Source organism: Lonchura striata, chromosome 19, assembly GCF_050655825.1.
Source record: "Lonchura striata isolate lonStrDom1 chromosome 19, ASM5065582v1, whole genome shotgun sequence".
NCBI classification, from domain to species: domain Eukaryota; kingdom Metazoa; phylum Chordata; class Aves; order Passeriformes; family Estrildidae; genus Lonchura; species Lonchura striata.
The window spans coordinates 10,814,795-10,833,413 of NC_140721.1; the positions used below are offsets into that span (position 1 = coordinate 10,814,795).

The 18,619-nt window shown below is 48.0% G+C and overlaps 1 protein-coding gene across 7 annotated transcripts in view; it reads right to left on the reverse strand.

Moving 5' to 3' along the window:
* LOC110472027 (S-adenosyl-L-methionine-dependent tRNA 4-demethylwyosine synthase TYW1) overlaps window positions 1-18,619 on the reverse strand; it is a 97,499-nt gene that overhangs the window by 68,474 nt on the left and 10,406 nt on the right. For all 7 annotated transcript variants that reach the window (XM_077787468.2, XM_085557108.1, XM_085557109.1 and 4 more), the window contains exon 9: window positions 10,576-10,663. In XM_077787468.2, coding sequence (XP_077643594.1) covers window positions 10,576-10,663 — 88 coding nt within the window. The remainder of the gene's footprint in view (window positions 1-10,575; window positions 10,664-18,619) is intronic.

Genomic DNA, 18,619 nt, shown 5'->3' on the forward strand with positions numbered 1-18,619 from the left:
ACAAAACTCACTGACACAGAATCCCTGAGGTTAGAAAAAACCTCCAAGACCATTCATTCCAAGCTGGGCCCAATCTCCACCTTGTCCCCAGCCCAGAGCACTGAGTGCCACCTCCAGCCCTTCCCTGGGCACCTCCAGGGATGGGGACTCCAAACCCCTCCTGGGATGGGAACTTCCAGTGCCTGAGCACCCTTTCCATGGGGAAATTCCTGCTGGTGTCTACCCTGAGCCTGCCCTGGTCCAGCCTGAGGCTGTTCCCTCTCCTCCTGTCCCTGTTCCTGGAGCAGAGCCCGACCCCCCGGCTGTCCCCTCCTGTCAGGAGCTGTGCAGAGCCACAAGGTCCCCCTGAGCCTCCTTTTCTCCAGGCTGAGCCACCCCAGCTCCCTCAGCTGCTCCTGGGGTTCCAGCTCTGTCGGAACTCAAAATGTCCCTCAGACATTTTTTGATGTTCTGGGCCCAGGTCAGAAGCATTTGAGACCCTGGCAGGCAGCTGGAAACAGCTGTGATTTTGGGTTTGAACCATGGAATGATTTATTAACCTTGCAGGAAGAACAAGAAGACACAAAAGTTTAGACGTTATAGTAGAAGTAGTCACAAAGTAGAAGGAAGAATTTTTGAGTCCTGTACAGGGGGGTTTCTGTTTTGTACATGGGGGTCAGAAGTTTTAAGATGGATTTGGGATTTGGGCCTGCCCTGTCCTCCCTCTTTCTCCTTCCTTACCTCCATGTTCTTGGTGATGTTGGCACTCACAGATTGGTTTAGAGTAGAAAGGCACCATTTAATATAGGTAATAGGAATTGGGGAAAAGCTGTAAACATGTAACATGTAATGTACCATATAAAAGATAGAAAAGCACCATTTAATATAGGTAATAGGCATTGGGGAAAGGCTGCAAACATGTAACACGTAATGTACCATATAAAAGAGAGCAGCAGCCCTGGCGGGGAGAGAAGAAGCAGTCGGGGTCAGAGAGGATGTCAGGGTGTGTGTGTGCCTCTGCCTGAGCTGTGAGCAAACCACAGCAGCTCCAGGAGAAAAATCTTTTAGATAACTTGCAATAAACTGCCTTGAGACTGGACAACAGAGACTGCTGAGCCTTTCTTTGGAAGCACAGGCTGGAGGAGAGACTTTTCCACCACATGGAGCTACCCCCAACCCAGGGTGAGTTCCAGCACAGCCCCTTCCCAGCTCTGTTCCCTGCCCTGGACACTCTCCTTCATGGTCTGCATTGCCCTCAGGGGCCCAGGGCTGCCCCCAGCACTGGAGATGCCCCAGCAGTGCCAGCACAGGGGACAATCCCTGCTTGGTTGTCACCATCCAGTTCAGATCTCTGCATCACCAGAAGTTTACTTTGACCTAAAATCCCAAAGCAAAAGATTCAATACTGAAAGAAAGAAGAAAAATATGTGGTTGAAAAATCTCCAAAAACCACAAGGAAAAGACCAAGCTATCCTTCTCCAGGAGTGCAGGCTCTGTGTCTAGATTGCAAGACAAGAGGTATTCAATTGCCATCTGTTAGAGGTATGGCAGTTATCTTCTCTTAATTGGGCAGTTTTCCTTATCTCTTCCACAACCAGTCCTCTCTCAGGGGAGACATCTGCTGATAACAGGCTATTGAATGTCACTGGTGACTGATAAAAGTTGCAGTATCCCATTGGGAGATGCTCTGCCCAGAGGGAGGAGCCAAGCATTCCTACCTGGATATAATCTTGAGTTTCTGGAACACCAGCATGGCTTTTTCTGCACTGGATTTCCCAGAGGAACAGCTGCCTCTTCCACTGTATCTTCAGAGGAAATCTAAACCCTTTTCTATAGGATCACTGCTCTCACAGAACCACAGCTGGCACTCCAGGAGGACTGCAGCCTTAATTCTCAATTGCACTGCTGCCAACACCCTGTCCAACAGGGGCTCAGGTTGTATTCTGACTCTGTCAGTGTTGTTTTGTTTCACTGCATTGTTTATTTTATCTTTTTATTTTCTTCCCTAATAAAGAATTGTTATTCCTGCTCCCATATTTTTGCCTGAGAGCCCCCCTTAATTTCAAATTTATAACAATTTGGAGGTAGGAATCTACTTTTTTTTTTTTTTCCATTTCAGGGGAGGCTCCTGCCTTCCCTAGCAGACACCTGTCTTTCCAAACCAAAACACTCTGGGAGCTGGGAAAGCCACTCTGAGGCCTCGCTGTGCCTCCAAACTCTGCTAGCTGTCACAGGACTGCCCTGAGAGCAGCAAATCCAGCTGCCACTGCTGCATGGAGCTATCCAGCACTCTCCTGCAATAAAACCACTGCTTTGAGGCTGGGATTATCTGCTACAGCTGCAGCTCAGGGCACTCTCACACTAGCAGAAGTTTTACAGGGAAAAAATTCCCAATTTCCTGCGGTTCTGAAAGAGTGCAGTTTAACAGGGCCAGAGCTGAAGGTCGGTGACAGCAGGATCCATCCCCACCACCTGTAAGGACCATTTTCCACATTGAAACACAACTGCTGCGCTTGAGTCACCACCCAGACAAAGAATACTCGAAAATTAATAATAACAAGAAGGGAGAAGGAGGAGGAGAAGGAGGAGGAGAAGGAGGAGGAGAAGGAGGAAAAGAAAAGAAGGAGGAAAAGAAGGAGGAAAAGAAGGAACCTGTTTAGATTATATCAGTATTTTATACAAATCTAGAAAAAAGGGGACACTGGGAAGTGGAATTCTTCAGATTGCTGAAGCATGACAAGAGATACCTCCAGGTTCATTTCTAGAACTGCTCAACATTGAAGAAATTCTTACCAGGTCCACCAAGACCTATTTTAGATCGTCTCTTTGTTTGAAAAAATGTTCTTAAAAAGTATAAAAGGCTCATGATTTGGGAAGCATTGCTCCCATGAGCTGAAAGCAGGAGTGGGACAGAAGCAGGGATCACTGGACTGTCCCTTGTTAGCACAAAGGGATGGGAGGTTTGGCCTCCCAGCTGCCTCAGATCCCTGTCACTGTACACAACACAAACATCTTGAACGCTTTCAAGACACAGTAAAAGCCCCCTGGGGGCAGTGAAAGGGATTGAGCTGCTGCACAGACAACCCAAAGCCAACCTAGAGCCAGGGAAATGAGACTGGCACAGTTCAGGGGTGGGAATGCCAGGAGCTACCACAAATTCCAGCCTCCACAGCTGATCATAAGACACCTCCAGGATTCTCAAAACCTGGCGTTTCCCTTTGACTCAGATGTGTCTTTTAATCCAAGAGCACCTTTCCCTCTGAAGCACAGGACTATAAAAACTCCCACAGCCAAAGGCACCATTTCCTGTCCAGTGATGGAAACATTTGCCAGAAACAGCCTCAGAGAGCACTGCCACTCCCACCTGTACCAACACCAGAGAAAGGCAGCAGAGCCTTCTGTACCTGGCCCCTTTGTCCAAAAGCACCACCAAGGCAGAGCATTCCCACAAAGGGATCCGTGGACTGGTTTGGGTTGGAAGATCAAAGATCAATCAATCCAACTGGTGATTCAACCATTCCCATGGGAATGCTCCCCACTGCCAGAGAGCAGGGATGGATGGGATATTGGGAATTAGGAATTGTTCCCTGTGAGGGTGGCACAGGGTGCCCAGAGCAGCAGTGGCTGCTCCTGGATCCCTGGCAGTGCCCAAGGCCAGGCTGGAGACATTGCAGCTTGGGGCACTCTGGGACAGTGGAAGATGTCTCTGGCCAGGGCAGGGGGTGAGATGAGATGAGCTTTAAGGTCCTTTCCAACCAAAACCAGTCTGGGACTCTGCAATTCTTTATTCACAGAAAAACTCAAGAAATCTGCAAGCACTTGGTGTTTTTAAGAGCTGTTCCTCAGTGTCAGCTTTGGCTGAAGTCTGGAATGGGAGGTTCCACCTGCACAAGTCTCCTCCTGAAGCACCCAGAACACACCAAAGGTAACACACAGAACTGCTGACTGCTATGAGCTGCATCTCTTTTCTGTTCTGTTTTCCTGAGACACTTTTCAGTCATTCATGGCACATTCACTTCTCCACATTTCCATTTGCCTGAACTGTCCCCTTGTGTGGGGCAAGTGTCACATTACAAAGAAAGGACAGCAAATTTTATCCTTGCCTGAACATATCCTGTACTTTGTTCCAGCTTAGACTTAATTTCAAAGCCCAATACTCCCCAAAGCCCTGCCAAAACCTAAAACAAATCAAAAAAGGATGCACTTCAAATATAAATGTGTTTATTTTTATTTTCCTCTTTGTCATACATTCTACCAGCTCTGGTAACACATGAGAGAAGAACCAGACCCCTAAATGTGATTTATCGATCTCCTCTGCTCCTGCTCAGGTGCTGCAGCTGTGGCAGCACATCAGAATTGCAGTCAGCTCTCCACCAGCTCCTGGCAGCTCTCACACAGTGGGGCTTAAGCATCTTCTGCTGCCTGAATCCCTTCCTTTTACCTCTGTGTTTGCCCTTCATTTACTGACATTTCCTAAAGAATTGATCTCTGTGCCTGGGCATGGTCACTATATTTATTCTGCTCACCACAAGTAATTTGTTAGCTAGCAAAGTAATTTTTAATCTGCCCACAGCCGGTATTTGATTTCTGTAGCACATTCTGGGGACTGCACCAGTATCACCAATCCCAGAGCCAGCTGTGGGCTGCTAGTGCCACCTGGAGTTAAACAGCTCCTCCCAAAGCCTGCCAGATCCCAAACTCTGGAGCACAGAGCCTGCAAAGCACCCAGCCAGCAGCACAGGACATTTCAGAGGCTCAGCACAAAGAGCCAAGCTGAGCTGGGCACAAGAGCTGCAGGAACTGGGAACCTCAGCCCAAGAAGGGCCAGCAAAAGCCACCAAAGCTTTTAGAAACCTGAACTCCAGGCTGGTAAGCACTTGAAAAGCCCAGTCTTCAGTCAGCCTCTTGCCTGCCTTTCCCCACTAAAAAACACAGGCCAAACCACAGATTTAGCACAAAGTCAGAGCACGACAGTTTAACTGGCTGCTGAAGCCCAGACTATTTCTTAATGCACCACTTGTCTTTGCAGACAAGTAAAATAGAGGTGTCCTGGGCACCCTGGGGCTAAATTGTAGCCTTCCTTAACCAGTAAGGACAGAACCAACTGGACTGCAGCAAAACTATCCTTGTGGGACAGAATAATTTATCCAATGTCAGCAGGGTCAGCCTTTGGCATCATTAACCCATTCCCAGAGTGCTGCCAGACAGGAAGAGCAGGGATTTGTTTGGCCCTCTTACAGCAGGAGAGAGCAAAACAAAGAGCATGGCAGAAACACAGTGTGAGCAGCTTAAGAAATCCAGGAATGGTCTGACCTGAAGGAACCTAAAACCCATGCAGTGCCACCCCCTGCCATGGGCAGGGACCCCTCCCACTGTCCCAGGCTGCTCCCAGCCCTGTCCAGCCTGGCCTTGGGCACTGCCAGGGATCCAGGGGCAGCCACAGCTGCTCTGGGCACCTGTGCCAGGGCCTGCCCAGCCTCCCAGGGAACAATTCCTAATTCCCAATATCCCATCTACCCTGTCCTCTGGCAGTGGGGAGCCTCCTCAGCAAACATTCAGCTCTCAGGGCTTTGGGCTCACTGCTCCTGTTCCATTCCTGCCCCATTAAAGGAAGCGCATCAGAGCTGACCTGGGGCTGCTGAACAACCCCTGTGACATGCCAGGGCTGATGGAGGTGTCTGGCACTGAGACTCATCATGTCTGATCCCCAAATAGCTCAGGCAGGCAGTGAACAATTCCTCTCCCAGCTGCCAGCATCCAGCAGGATGTGGCTGGCTTCAGTCAGACCATCAGCGTCAATAAAACATTTGGCAAATCCAGGAGCAGCTGTGACTGATGATGCCACCAACCCCAGCAGAGCACAAAGTCCTGGTCAGCCCCTGAGTCATGAACAGCCTGACTGGAAGGGAGCACAGGGATCATCCAGTGCAGCCCTGGCCCTGCACAGACACCCCAACAACCCCACTTGTGCATTCCTGGAGCTCTGGCAGCCTCGGGGCCGTGCCCATTCCCTGGGGAGCCTGGGCAGTGCCCAGCACCCTCTGGGGGAAGAACCTTTCCCTAAAATCCAACCTGACCCTCTCATGACACACTGAAGGATGTTTTGGATTTTTTGTTTGTTTTACAGAAAAAGAAAACCCTACTGTGTTTTTCTACTTTCATCTTTCCTATTGAAACAGCAGCTCCAGACTCCCTCACCAAGGATTTAAATGTACTTCCTGAGAAATCAGGAACACTGGAAAGGCTCATGAGTCCTTCACCCTATATTAAATCCTTCTGGCACCCAGGCCAAGCAAAAGCAACTTTCAGCCCAAAAGGGATTGTGTCAAAAATTTACAAGCAACCCCAAAAAGCAAATGTGGAATTGGGCTGTATTCACCAAGCACCACAGGAAATGTGAACATGGAAAGCTTGTTTCTACTTTCAGTTTATTTCATTTCTTTTTGGCTACACAGAATGACTGAAGCACTACCAGGAGCTCTGCAAACCCAACTAACAACGACTGCCAGCCTCTCCACAGTGCATTGGCACTCACCAAAGCCTCAGAGCTGTGCTGCTGTTTCAGGTGGAGCTGGGCACTGATGGAAATGGAATTGGAATTGTCTTGCCTCTGCCTGGGACTTTCAAAAGCAGCTCTTGCTGAGAACCTGCTATCAAGGTATCTTGCTGTTATCAAGGTACCTGCAAGCAGGCAGCTTCAAGGGTTCATACCTCTGCAGCCCAATGGGGAGGCTAAATTTAGCCAATTTAGCCAATGCCAGGGCTAAAATAAAAACCTTTGCTTAAGCACTGCTCCCTTTACCTCGAGGAAGGTAAATTGCTTTGAAGGTGAATCCACAGTGAATCCATAGTCTGAGGAGATGCTGCTCCAAGGAAAACCTCTTGTTATGCAACTGCAGTATCAAAGAACAGCTCTCCCTGAACCACTAATACTCATTTTCCTTCTCTTGGGCTAATTATGCCCTCAGGGATACTCTTGAAAAGACACTGAGCCTACACCCAAATAAACCAGTTGGTGGAAAATAAATGAGATAATCTTTTGACTACACTGCACTTGTTATTTTAGGGAGAATGATGCTGAGGGAAGAAGGGAATTGTTTTATTTCTGTAGCCACAAAAGCCTTTCTGGTGTGTTATTTACAGGGAAAAATGTTATATGACATAAAAAAAAAACCCACAATGCAGTTTCTCTTTCTTACAGTTGAGTGACCACTGAAGAATTTGGTGAGAGCAGAGGAGGGAGAGCTGGGAGAGGCAGCTGGGATGTGAGGACACAACAGTTTAGAGTCTTTGAAAATGCAGATTTATGTAAGCAGATCCTACCAGTGGCTCCAATACTGGCACTACCATGAGCACTGCAGGAAGGGAAAATGTGGACCCGCTTGTCTGGATAACAAATTCCTGTCCTTGGAGTGTCACAAGGAAATCAGAGCTCTGTGGGGAGCCTTCTTAGAGTCAAAAGAATTATGGCAGAAAGACTTTCCAAATGGCCACTTTGTACAAGAGCACAGTTCCATTCACACCCAAACTCAAATGAGGAGGGACTGGTTGTTGGAACTTAGGTTTGGTTTAGGGGTTCTGTCTAGTGGTAAAGTCTTTCTTCTAACATGTGCTTTTAAAGAAAACTTAGCAGTTTCTTGTTGTTTGGTCTCAAGGTAGTTTATTGTAAGCTATTTAAAAGAGTGTCTTTTTTGGCTATTGTGGTTTGGTTAGCAGCTTAGGCAGAGGCACACATACTCTTTATACCCTCTCTGACTGCTGTCTTTTTCTTCCCTCCCCCCAATTTTGGGCTGTTGCTATTTTTTATACGGTATATTATGTGATAAATGTTTATAGTTTTTTTTTAATATCTATTACTTATATTAAATGGTGGTTTTTTATTTTAAACTAATCTGTGAGTGTTAACATTATTAAGAACATGGAGGTAAGGAAGAAGAAAGAGGAGGAACAGGACTGGCTTACATTCTTTTATTTTAAAACTTTTGACTTTTACATATAAAGTAAAAACCCCCCTGTATAGGTGTCAAAATTTTCTTGTATAATACTAAAAAATTTTTCTTTCTATTTTGTAATTATTTTTACTGTAATATCTAACTTTTGTGACTTCTTGTTTTTCTTGTAAAGTTAGTAAATTATTCCATGGCTCAAACTCAAAATCACAGCTGTTTCCAGCTGCCTGCCAGGATCTCAAATGCTTCTGACCTGGGCCTGGAACCTCCAGAAATGTCTGAGGGACATTTTGAGTTCCAGCAACTGGTGAGACCAAACCAAAGGGAAATGCTCCAACCACCACACAGAACACAGGGCAGGGCCAGCACAGAGCACTGCCCCCATCCCCTGCTTTCTTTAGTAATAACTAAATATATGAATGTGAGAAACTGCATTGACTTGTTTGTTCATCAAAAGTATGAAATTAGGATAAAAGGGGGGGAAGTCGGGACATGGAATTTGCAGGCTGGACTGGTAACCACAAACAAAGATTGTGAAAGATTTTGCAGGACTGGCTGGAACTGATAACCGCAGTGGAAACCCATTGTTGCTGAAAACTGATAAACCACAGTGGAAGGAGACACACCACCCCACTTGTGAAATCCATTGTTTTTGGGACTGATAACCACGGTGGAACGAGACTCACCACCCCCACTCATGCAAGATAAAAAGGGACTGAAGAGAAGGAAAGGGTGTCAGCTTTTGGTGGAGCCAGGCTCCCAGCTGAACCCAGCGCTGTTTTGCTTGCTATCGCTTGCTGTAATTAATAAAATTATTAATTGATCTTAAAAGGCTGAATCAAATTATTCGCCTCAACTTATAACATGAATACATAAAAACAGAAGGCTACTACCTTAAACACAAAATCAAGTAAAATATAAATACAATGCAGTCAAATACATGACAAACAAACCCAAAGTAACTGCCACCACACCATACCTTCAGGGATGAGACTGAAAAGATGGACTGGTCCAAGGACTGCACTGGCCCCAGCCAGCAGCAGCTCCCTGAGGGCCATGAGGAGAAGGCAAAGTCTCTGCCACTCCTTGTTGAGCCCTTGGGTCATTCCTCACACTTTGCTTCCCAGCTGTGCCAAGGCTGATGCCAACCCAGTGACCAAAGCTGGCAGCCATAGGCTGGGCAGAACACTGGGCACTGCAAAGCTCAGGCCAAAGGGCAGCTGAGCCCTGGGGCCAGCAGGGCTGGGCTGCACAGCTGGACTGGCCCAGCCCTCAGTGATGCAGGGGCATTCTCAGGAGCTTCCAGGGCAGCCCCATCCCTAGAAGTGCTGAATAATTGTGATGTGGCTCTTGAGGTCACGGCTTAGTGTTCAACATGGGCGTGATGTTGCATTGGTGGTTGAACTTGATCTTAAAGACCTTTTGCAACCTTAACAATGCCATTATTACGCTGATTTAGCAGCAAACACTCCACCCCAAGAGAGAAAAGAAACCAGACCAAACTCCCCTTTAGTCTCCATGTAAGCAGCAATGGGAAGCTCACATCAGCCTCCTCCTGGCTCTGCCACTCCCAGCTGAGGCTCCTGAACTGCAGGGCTCAGTCTGGCTCCCCTCAGGCTGGTCCTTTGCTTTAAAGAAAGACATGAAATTCACTCTAACTGCTCTCATTGGAGAGCTGCTGATCTAAACATCTACTGGATGGTTAAAATTAGTTTGAACTAATTCCTTTTCTGGAAACAGTGTTTCAGCAACAAATCAGAGTTTGAAACGGAGATAAAAGCAAGGGACAAAGTTGCAAAACAGATGCAAAGTTGATCATTAAACACTCCCTGACAAACCTACACTGCGGGAGCAGCAGTGTGGGACCATGGGCACATCTCTCAAGCTGCCCCAGCAGATACATTCAACCATGGGAGCTCCAGGCACTGCATGAGGAGCTGCAGCAGAGTGTCCTGGGGGCCAGGAGGGCCACTGGGATCATCAGGAAGAGCATTCCCAGCAAGTCAGGGAGTGATCCTGCCCCTCTGCTCAGGCCTGGTGAGGCACCACTGCTGCAGGGCTGTGCCCAATTCTGGGCTCCACAGCTCAAGAAAGACCAGCAGCTCCTGGAGAGGGTCCAGTGGAGGCCAGAAGGATGATCTGGGGTCAGGAGAGACTGTGGGAGCTGGGCCTGGTCAGTCTGGAGAAGGGAAGGCTGAGAGGAATCCCATCAATCCATAAAATATCCCCAGGGGTATCAGAGGGTTGTACCAGGCTCCGTTCAGTGGTGCCAGTGACAGGATGAGGAGCAAGAGCCATGAACTAAACCACAACAAATTCCATCTTCACCTGAGGAAAAACTTCTTCCCACAGAGTGCAGAGCTCTGGAACAGCTGCCCAGAGTAGGCTGGAGTCTCCCTCTATGGCCACATCCCAAACCCCCTGGGACACATTCCTGTGCCACCTGCCTTGGTGCTGTGGGACTGGGTGATCTCCAGAGGCTCTTCCAGCCCCAGCCATTCCGTGTGTCCTGTCCTGTCTGTGGGTCAGGCCTGCCATGAGAGCCCAGGGCAGCCCCTCAGCCACACAGAACCCCTCTCCCACTGCTCTGCTCAAAGCCAGCTCCAAGGCTCCAAGCTGTGCCCCAGCTGCTCTGGCAAAGCCTCACCTTGTTTAGTGAGAGCCTCCCTCAGGGCTGGGGTGATCATCTCTCTCCTCTCAGCTCCAGCAGCTCCTTCCTGCAGCTCCTGCTCTCTCTGTTGGAAGAATTACAGGGAATTACAGCCAGTTAGAGCCAGGCCTCACCTCCAACACTGGGGCACACCTGCTGGATTGACTCAAGCCAAGTGCCACACAGCAATTCCTCTCATCCTGCATCTCATCCTTCTTCCCAGCAGTGACTTAGGGCAGTAAACTGGAAAAGAAATACCCCCCAGAACACCAGTTTTGTCCCACTGACACAGCAATAAAATTCCCAAGGATATTTTAACAACCAGGGAGTGAAATCTCATCCAAGAGCAACTCCAGGTTTTAAGCCCCAATGTTTCATGAGTGCACAATAACCAAACCAGTGTGTGCCTGGAGTGCCACTGCTTGGGAGAGCTCAGGGAGCACAACCAGGAGTTCACAGAGCAGCTGCTGGAGCAGCAGCCACCTGCACCACCAAAATTCAGCCACAGCAAAGGCCTGCAGGAAAATGCTGCTCCCCCTGTGCTGCCCACAGCAACCCATGAAGGTCTGGCTTCCAGCTGCTTCCACACACAGCTAAGCCCTGAGCAGGAGTTGCAGATATTGAGATAAAGTCATAGGAGGAGAAGCAAACCCTGGCACGTAACAAGTGGTGACTCCCCTGCTGTGTGAGTGTCACTGCTGAGACTTTATGGGTATTCATTGTTTCATGTCTGCACAAAGAAGCATCAAAGTGGAAATAATTACTTGGATATTTCATGCAACTTGTAATCTGTCAGTCCTTTATGGCTTTCATTGAAGGAGTTATAGATAAACAACAAAAACCAGCAGAGGACATTTTGTCTTGACAACATTGAGGCTATTTTGCATCCAAGCCTCTTTTGTGCCAAAGCCATGGAAAAGTTAATGGAAATGCTTTCAGTTTGAGTCTCCTCACCAACTGTCAGCATCACTAAGGAAACCAGTGCTCCTGACTTGCCAAACTGCTCTTCATAAACAGGGAGAGGAGTCTGGCTGCTCCTGCACATAAACAGACTGCTTCTGTACCTGAGCAACAGCTCAGAAAATAAAAGGTGCCTCCAAAGAAAAATAAATTTGAATATTAAAACCCCCACACACAGAAGTTCAAGGACAAAACAGAGCTCCTAATAAACACTTGAGAAGGAAATAGGAGAGTAAAACATTTAGTGACAGAGATTATTACCTTCCCTACTCATTTTGGATAAAACTGCCCACAGCCTCAGGGATGTTGTTCAGAAATGTATTTTTCAACAACCAGTGCCACAACATGGTCCTTTCTGAAGGAGAAAGCTGTATCCACCCTCTACTTCCTTCCATTCAGCTTCCTGAGCCTTTAGGCAGGACTTCATTGGTTTCTCTAACACATCAAAACTCTCCTGGAAGCCTACATCTAATAATTAATTGCCATTTAGTGGGTTTTAAAGCTCATTTATTGAGCCTTGATCTTAATTTATCAGCAAGACTCTTCAACAGTAAAATATTAATATTGCTGGGAAAGCTTCATGCATAAGGAAGGACGGAGATAATAGATAAAAAACTTCATCTTCCAAGTGCTAAATAAAGAGCTTGTCCTGCCACAAGGCATCACTTAACCTAGGCCACAGGCAAGGCCCTACCTTAGCACAGACTGAGACCTGGGCTAGAGGAAGGAAGCCCTGCCCATGGCAGGCAAGGGGAACTGGAGGAGCTTTAGGGTCCCTTTCCACCCAAATCACTCCCTGATCCTGTGATTTGGGAACCCCTCAGAGTCCTGAGCAGGATTTAAACCTCCTGGTCTGTGCTTTACCATCTCAGGCCAGGCCAATCCTCCCAGAAGAGCTAAATCTCCACTATGGAGCACATCCTAATATTAAAAACGCAGTCATTGAATTAACTACAAATTAGAGATCCCATCCAAGAAAGCCTCTAAACAAAGTCCTTCTGCATGTAAAACATTTGCATTTCTACCTGCCCGTCACTGCAGCACCTGAGAAAAGCACTTCAATAGAACAACATCCAATTCCTACGTGACAGGGCAGAAATACAGTTCAATTATGATTTTTCCCTCACAGGGAGGATCACAATTCTCCCTGCCCAGACCCCGATGTGAGAGCCTGTAAACAAAACCATGCTTTGTTTTTCCCTGTCCTGCAATACTTGATTTGTTCACTTTGGCAGGGCACTGGCTGCACGTACTCCTGGTAGGAAATGGAATTCACTGCACAGGCATTTTCACTTCTTTGCTTAATAAACCTTTCAGATCTGTTATTGAGGGTTGGAGAGGAGGGGAAAAAAGTTAACTTTGCCCAGAGGAAACTTCTCCAGTTGTGGTGATTTAGTAGAAAGCCCTGCAGTAAATCCAAGGCAAATCATTGTCTTTCCATAACAAATCAAGCAAGCAGTGACAAGAGCCAGCTTTTTAGGCCCATGTAATACTTCACTGCCAAAAACTGGAGGTGCAGCTCACAAAGAAGTGGGCTCAGAGATGAGGAGAACCTCTGGATACACCCCAATTCCTTGGAAGGCTCAGCAGGCTGGAGGGGTTTGGTTGTGGATAAAGCCAGCTGAACCTCTGCAGCACCCTTCCCTTTCCCTCTCACACAAGCAGCACAACAGGCAGAGGCAGCACATTCCCAAGGCAAGGAAAACACAATTTCCATGCACCAAGATTCCCTGCCCCAGGACAAATCCCAGTGCCAGTGTTTCAAAGGGTTTCCTCCAAATCTTCCAAACTTAGCCCCAGCCACCCCCAAAGGTGGCCACCAGGATGTGCTACTGCCGTTTGTCCTTCCTGCAGTGCCCTCTCCAGGATGGCCAGGTGCCTGACACCTCCCTGTTTCCCACTTTATCCATCAAGCACTCTTCAAAGTGATCAATGCAGGGGGGAAAGAATAAAAAAAGACACTGAAACTCCACACAGAGGCAGAGAAGGTTGTGGCTGGTCAGACTCAGGAAGAGGAGGTTGTGTGGAGACCTCAGAGCACCTGCCAAGGTCTGGAGGGGCTACAGGAGCCTGCATCAGGAACTGGAGTGACAAAACAAGGAATAACAGGTTCAATCTGACAGAGGGAAAGCTGCAGTTCAATATAAGGAGACATTATTTCCTGTGAGGATGGGCAGGCCCTGGCATGGGGTGCTCAGAGCAGCTCTGGCTGTCCCTGGATCCCTGGAAATGTCCAAGGCCAGGCTGGACAGGGCTTGGAGCAGCCTGGGATAGTGGAAGGTGTCCCTGTCCATGGAACAAGATGAGCTTTAAGGTCCCTTCAAACCCAAACCATTCTATGATTCTCTAAATTAACTGCATTTAGCACTTTTAGCCTCATGGCTCTATTTACTGATGTGCCATGGCAGGGAAAAAAAAAAAAACCTCCCCTAAAAGATTTTATTCTCAGAAAAAAATTTACACCCAATTATGACTCAACTTCTTTCCTGCCTAACCTCTCAGTGGTCAGACAAAGGGAAGCCCTGGCCTTGCCATGATTTACAGCCTCATCCACCTACAAGCTCCAGGATCTTTTCCCAAATGAAAAGCATTAAAGCAAAGAGGAACATACCAGGGCTGGAGCCAGCACTAACAGAACAGCACTGAGGGAACGCTGGCCAGGTTGTCAGAAAAAGCTGCCTGGCAAGAAGGATTAGCAACACTTGCCCAGGAGCTGAGGAATGAACTATTAAAGTTCATGAATTGCATGAACGAGAGTTAAACTTCACAGAGCAGAGCTCTGGAAGCAATGCCCCAGGGGCAGCAGGACAGTCAGCAATGCTGGCAGTTCCTCCCCTCCTCAGCCTCCTCTGGCAGGGGCACCAGAGACAGGACCCACATGGGGATCTGGGGAGCTAGTGGGACCCCAGGCTGACCGTAGGAATGGCACTCCTTTCCTTACAAAACAACCTTCCTGGAGGGCCGAAATACATGGGAAAACAGAGATAGGGAGCCCACTCCACAAAGACGCCTCTGAACACGAGCACAGGAGCAGAGGGTGCACTCTGGGGACCACCCTCCTGCAGGAACACAGCTGTGGCTGTCACAATTCAGCTGTGACAGGCAGAGACAGAGCTGCAATCTGCTGAGCCCAGGGATGAACACCCCGTCAATCCCACAGCACCCTGGCCCTCGCTGCTGTCAGTCACCAGCAGAGACAGCCTGGAGCTCCTGCAGCAGAGGAGAGCTGAGAACTCTGAGTGAGCGAGCTGTGAACCAGCTAACAGCCCAATAGACAGCAAATCTTATTAAAAACAGCTGCCAGAGCCTACATAATCACAGGCTATACACCCACCCCAGCACTGCCCAGTGGAGCACAAAGGCTGAGAGCAGCACAAGCAGTGAGAGGGGAACAGGGCAATGAAGCACCTGGCCATGACTGAAACATCAGCTGCCTGGGGCACAAGGGAAAATTGGGGCAGGTGCTCTCAAAAAGGGCCCTAAAGTCACAGAATCGTGGAATGGATCAAGAAGGACCCCAAAGCTCACCCTGTATGGCAGGGACACCTCCCACTGTCCCAGGCTGCTCCCAGTCCTGTCCAGCCTGGCCTTGGGCATTGCCAGGGATCCAGGGGCAGCCACAGCTGCTCTGGGCACCTGTGCCAGGGCCTGCCCACCCTCCCAGGGAACAATACCCCATCCATCCCTGCCTCTGGCAGTGGGGAGCCATTCCCCATGTCCTGGCACTCCATCCTCCTTGTAGGCTCCCTTCAAAATCGGGAAGGCCCCTGAGAAGTTCTGTCTGATACCAAAAAAAACCCAAATTCAGAAACAGGACTTTTCTCTCAAAGTAGAAACCCCTGTGAATTTTAAACAAGGAGGTGGAATCCCCATCTCCCTCCCTATGCTGTAGGATACAGAAGGTCCCTGGTGTTGTCCTGAGGCAGCAGCTCCCAGCTAAACAAAGGAAAACAGACCTGCTGCTTCATCCTCATGGAGGGAATTTTCCATTTCCTTTTGTCTGAAAAGTCAGTGCTGAGATTTCTGGACATTTACAGCATTTAAATCCCAAACTCCTGCACACAAGCAGTGACAGGAGCTTATGCTGCCATCCAAGTGCATCAGCCTGAAAGGGCACTGAGCATCTTCCTTGAAATGCAGAGGCAAAAATGATCCCACCAAAGTCACTTTCTCACAGATTCAACATCAGCTCAAGTCCTGAAGGACAAGAAACCTCCCAGGTCACAACTTTCCAATGTATCTGGAGGGCTGCACAGGGGGTTCAGAGTGCTGCACTGAGCTCCAGCAGCACTACTCTGCTGTAGGACAGCTTTTACAAGGTGCTGCTGAAGCACAGCTTCAACTCACACACTGCTGACGGCCCCTGCCAGAGTTTGTTTGATTTGGGAGACTTCCTTGGACAAGCCAGGAAGAAGATTGATTTTGAAAGGCACCAAAGGAGTCAAAACTAACAATGTGTCTGTGTCCAACCAAAAGGCACTGCTTATACTTGAAAACTGAGCCATATTTTCACGTTTTCTTTCTTTTGTGCTACGAAAATGCCAACTGAAGCCCAGTTAACACAGTTTCACAAGTGTCCCAAATGCCCAAATTCAAACCAGTAAGATTTTCCATTCAGTCTTTTCTGCTCTCTCACACAGAACAGGCAGCACACAACCTTCCACACTCTTGCCATCTTCTGCAGTTTCTTTTTTAAACAGATCTGTAAAGACTTCTCCACTCCTTTCCTCTCCATGAGTTCAGGACTAAAAGGAAATTTAATATTTAATTTCAACAGCAATTTTTCAAGTGGTCAAAAAAAACCACAGAATCCTGGAATGGTTTGGGTTAGAAGGGACTTTAAAGTCCATCCAGTGCCACCCCTGCCATGGGCAGGGACCCCTCCCACTGTCCCAGGCTGCTCCCAGTCCTGTCCAGCCTGGCCTTGGGCACTGCCAGGGATCCAGGGGCAGCCACAGCTGCTCTGGGCACCTGTGCCAGGGCCTGCCCACCCTGCCAGGGAACAATTCCTGCCCAATATCCCATCCATGCCTGCCCTCTGGCAGTGGGAGCCATTCCCTTGTCCTGTTCCTCCATCCCTTGTCCCCAGTCCCTCTCCAGCTCTCCTGGAGCCTCTTTAGGCTCTGGAAGAGCTCTGGGCTCTGCCTGGAGCTTCTCCTCTCCAGGTGAGCACTCCCAGCTCTGCCAGCCTGGCTCCAGAGCAGAGAGGCTGTGCTGCACTGATTTGCAAAATTTCAGGAAGTCTGCTCAAATCTGTCATTAGAAAAGTAGGAGACTTAAAAAACGCACAGCAAAAAGAAAACCACCTGAGAAATGGAGCACAAAGTTGGTGAGAAATGGTGAACAGGAGAGCTGGGCTGCTGCAGGGTCAGTCCTGACCATCTCCACCAAAGGACGTGGTCAGGAAAAGGCTGCAAATCAATACTCAGAGCTCTCAAATACTTTTACCAAGGAAGTCACTGCCACGCCACATGTTAGAGACTGCAGACTGCACATCCAGACACAGGTTACAATAAAGTTATTTTTGGGGGGGGGGGTTTCTTTGCCTTTTATCTCTCACAAGCCTCACTCAGAAAATGCCTCAAGATCTCTTATAATTTTGTTTAGCAATTGTAATCCTTTCCCTTAGCCAAGGTTTAGAGAAAAAAGATTTGAACCCAGGAAAGGAGAAGGGCAAAGTGTCCCTATGGCAAATCCTGCTGTTAATGACAGAAGTAGTCCCCAAGAAGTAATTTAATTTCTTAAGGCTCATTTTAAAATGTAGACTCACATTGTATTCTGAGCCACAGTAGCACAGGTCAGAATCTGGCCCAGAGCAGCTACTGCAGATAAGGGCACATTTTTCATAAAGAAATCCTTCACCCATTAAAAGCCAAAGCTTTTGGAGCTGTCCACGTCAGTTTTAACTGCAAGTTACATACTCAAATTTTGTTCCATTTGGTTAACATATCATTGACTAGTCTTTCCTCCTTTCAAAAGTTCCTAGCTGTAGCAGAAAGTTGCACACGATCCTTGGTCTGTAAACCTAAGGCATTAAATGCCTCACTGCCCACTGCCCCACTCCAACCAAACCCAGCTTCCTTAAGAGTTCTTTCACCCAAGGCCTGCAAGGTTTGGGCTTCCACAGCAGCCCCAGGCACCAAGAGCTCCCGGGAAATGCTGGAAGGGGTGGGATTTACAATGGCTAACCCAGGGGGACTTTTCAGGGACCAAAGGGGCCCAGGGACACAGAGGGACACAAACCAAACACACTGGGGCAGGGTTTGGCTCCTGGAAACTCTCAGTGTGCTCCTATCAATCCCTCTCTCTTTCCATTGCAAATAGCCTGTCAGCATCATTACACTCCTTATTGTAGAAAACATGAGCATTAATCTCAAAATTGCATCAACAAATATGCCCATTTGACTGCTTCCAAACCCATCAAACAAAGAATCAGGACATTATTATTGCTATTACTCATGCCTGAAGTTTAGAAATGTGAAGGTTAATAAAGTCATTCTGTTCCCTGGGAATGAGTGTAGATGGATCTGTCCTTTCAGCTGATCTCCCAGCTGGGGGAGATAATCCACACTAAGAACTGGTGTCCCTGTTATTAATGGCACCTTGCAGGCCACAAACACCATCAAAGTTAATTTTCCCTGACAAACCCACATCAAAGGAGGAACTCTAGAGGAAAGGCAAAGTGTGCCACAACCACAAAACTCCAAAGTCTACCTCGTTCTTAAATTCATTAAAAGCCATCAGCACATATAATGAGATTTGGTAAACTCATGTGGAATTTGCTGTTGGATCAGCTACCAGATAACATACTTGAATATATTACCAATATCTACCCAACCTTGTGTCAGTTTGGGCTCAGACTCAGTGTGCCGAAGGCACCATCACCATGAGCTGTGTAACTTCACACTCAGCAGCTCTTCAAAAATCCATCTTTTCCCTAACTCAGTTTGTAATAGCTATAATTCAACCTGGCAGAGAGGTTCTGGCATTCCCCTGGAACTCCTGAATCCATCTGCCTGGTCCACATGGCTGCAGGAATCCAGTACCTGCTTCAAGCCCTTTGACAATACTTTACAAACCT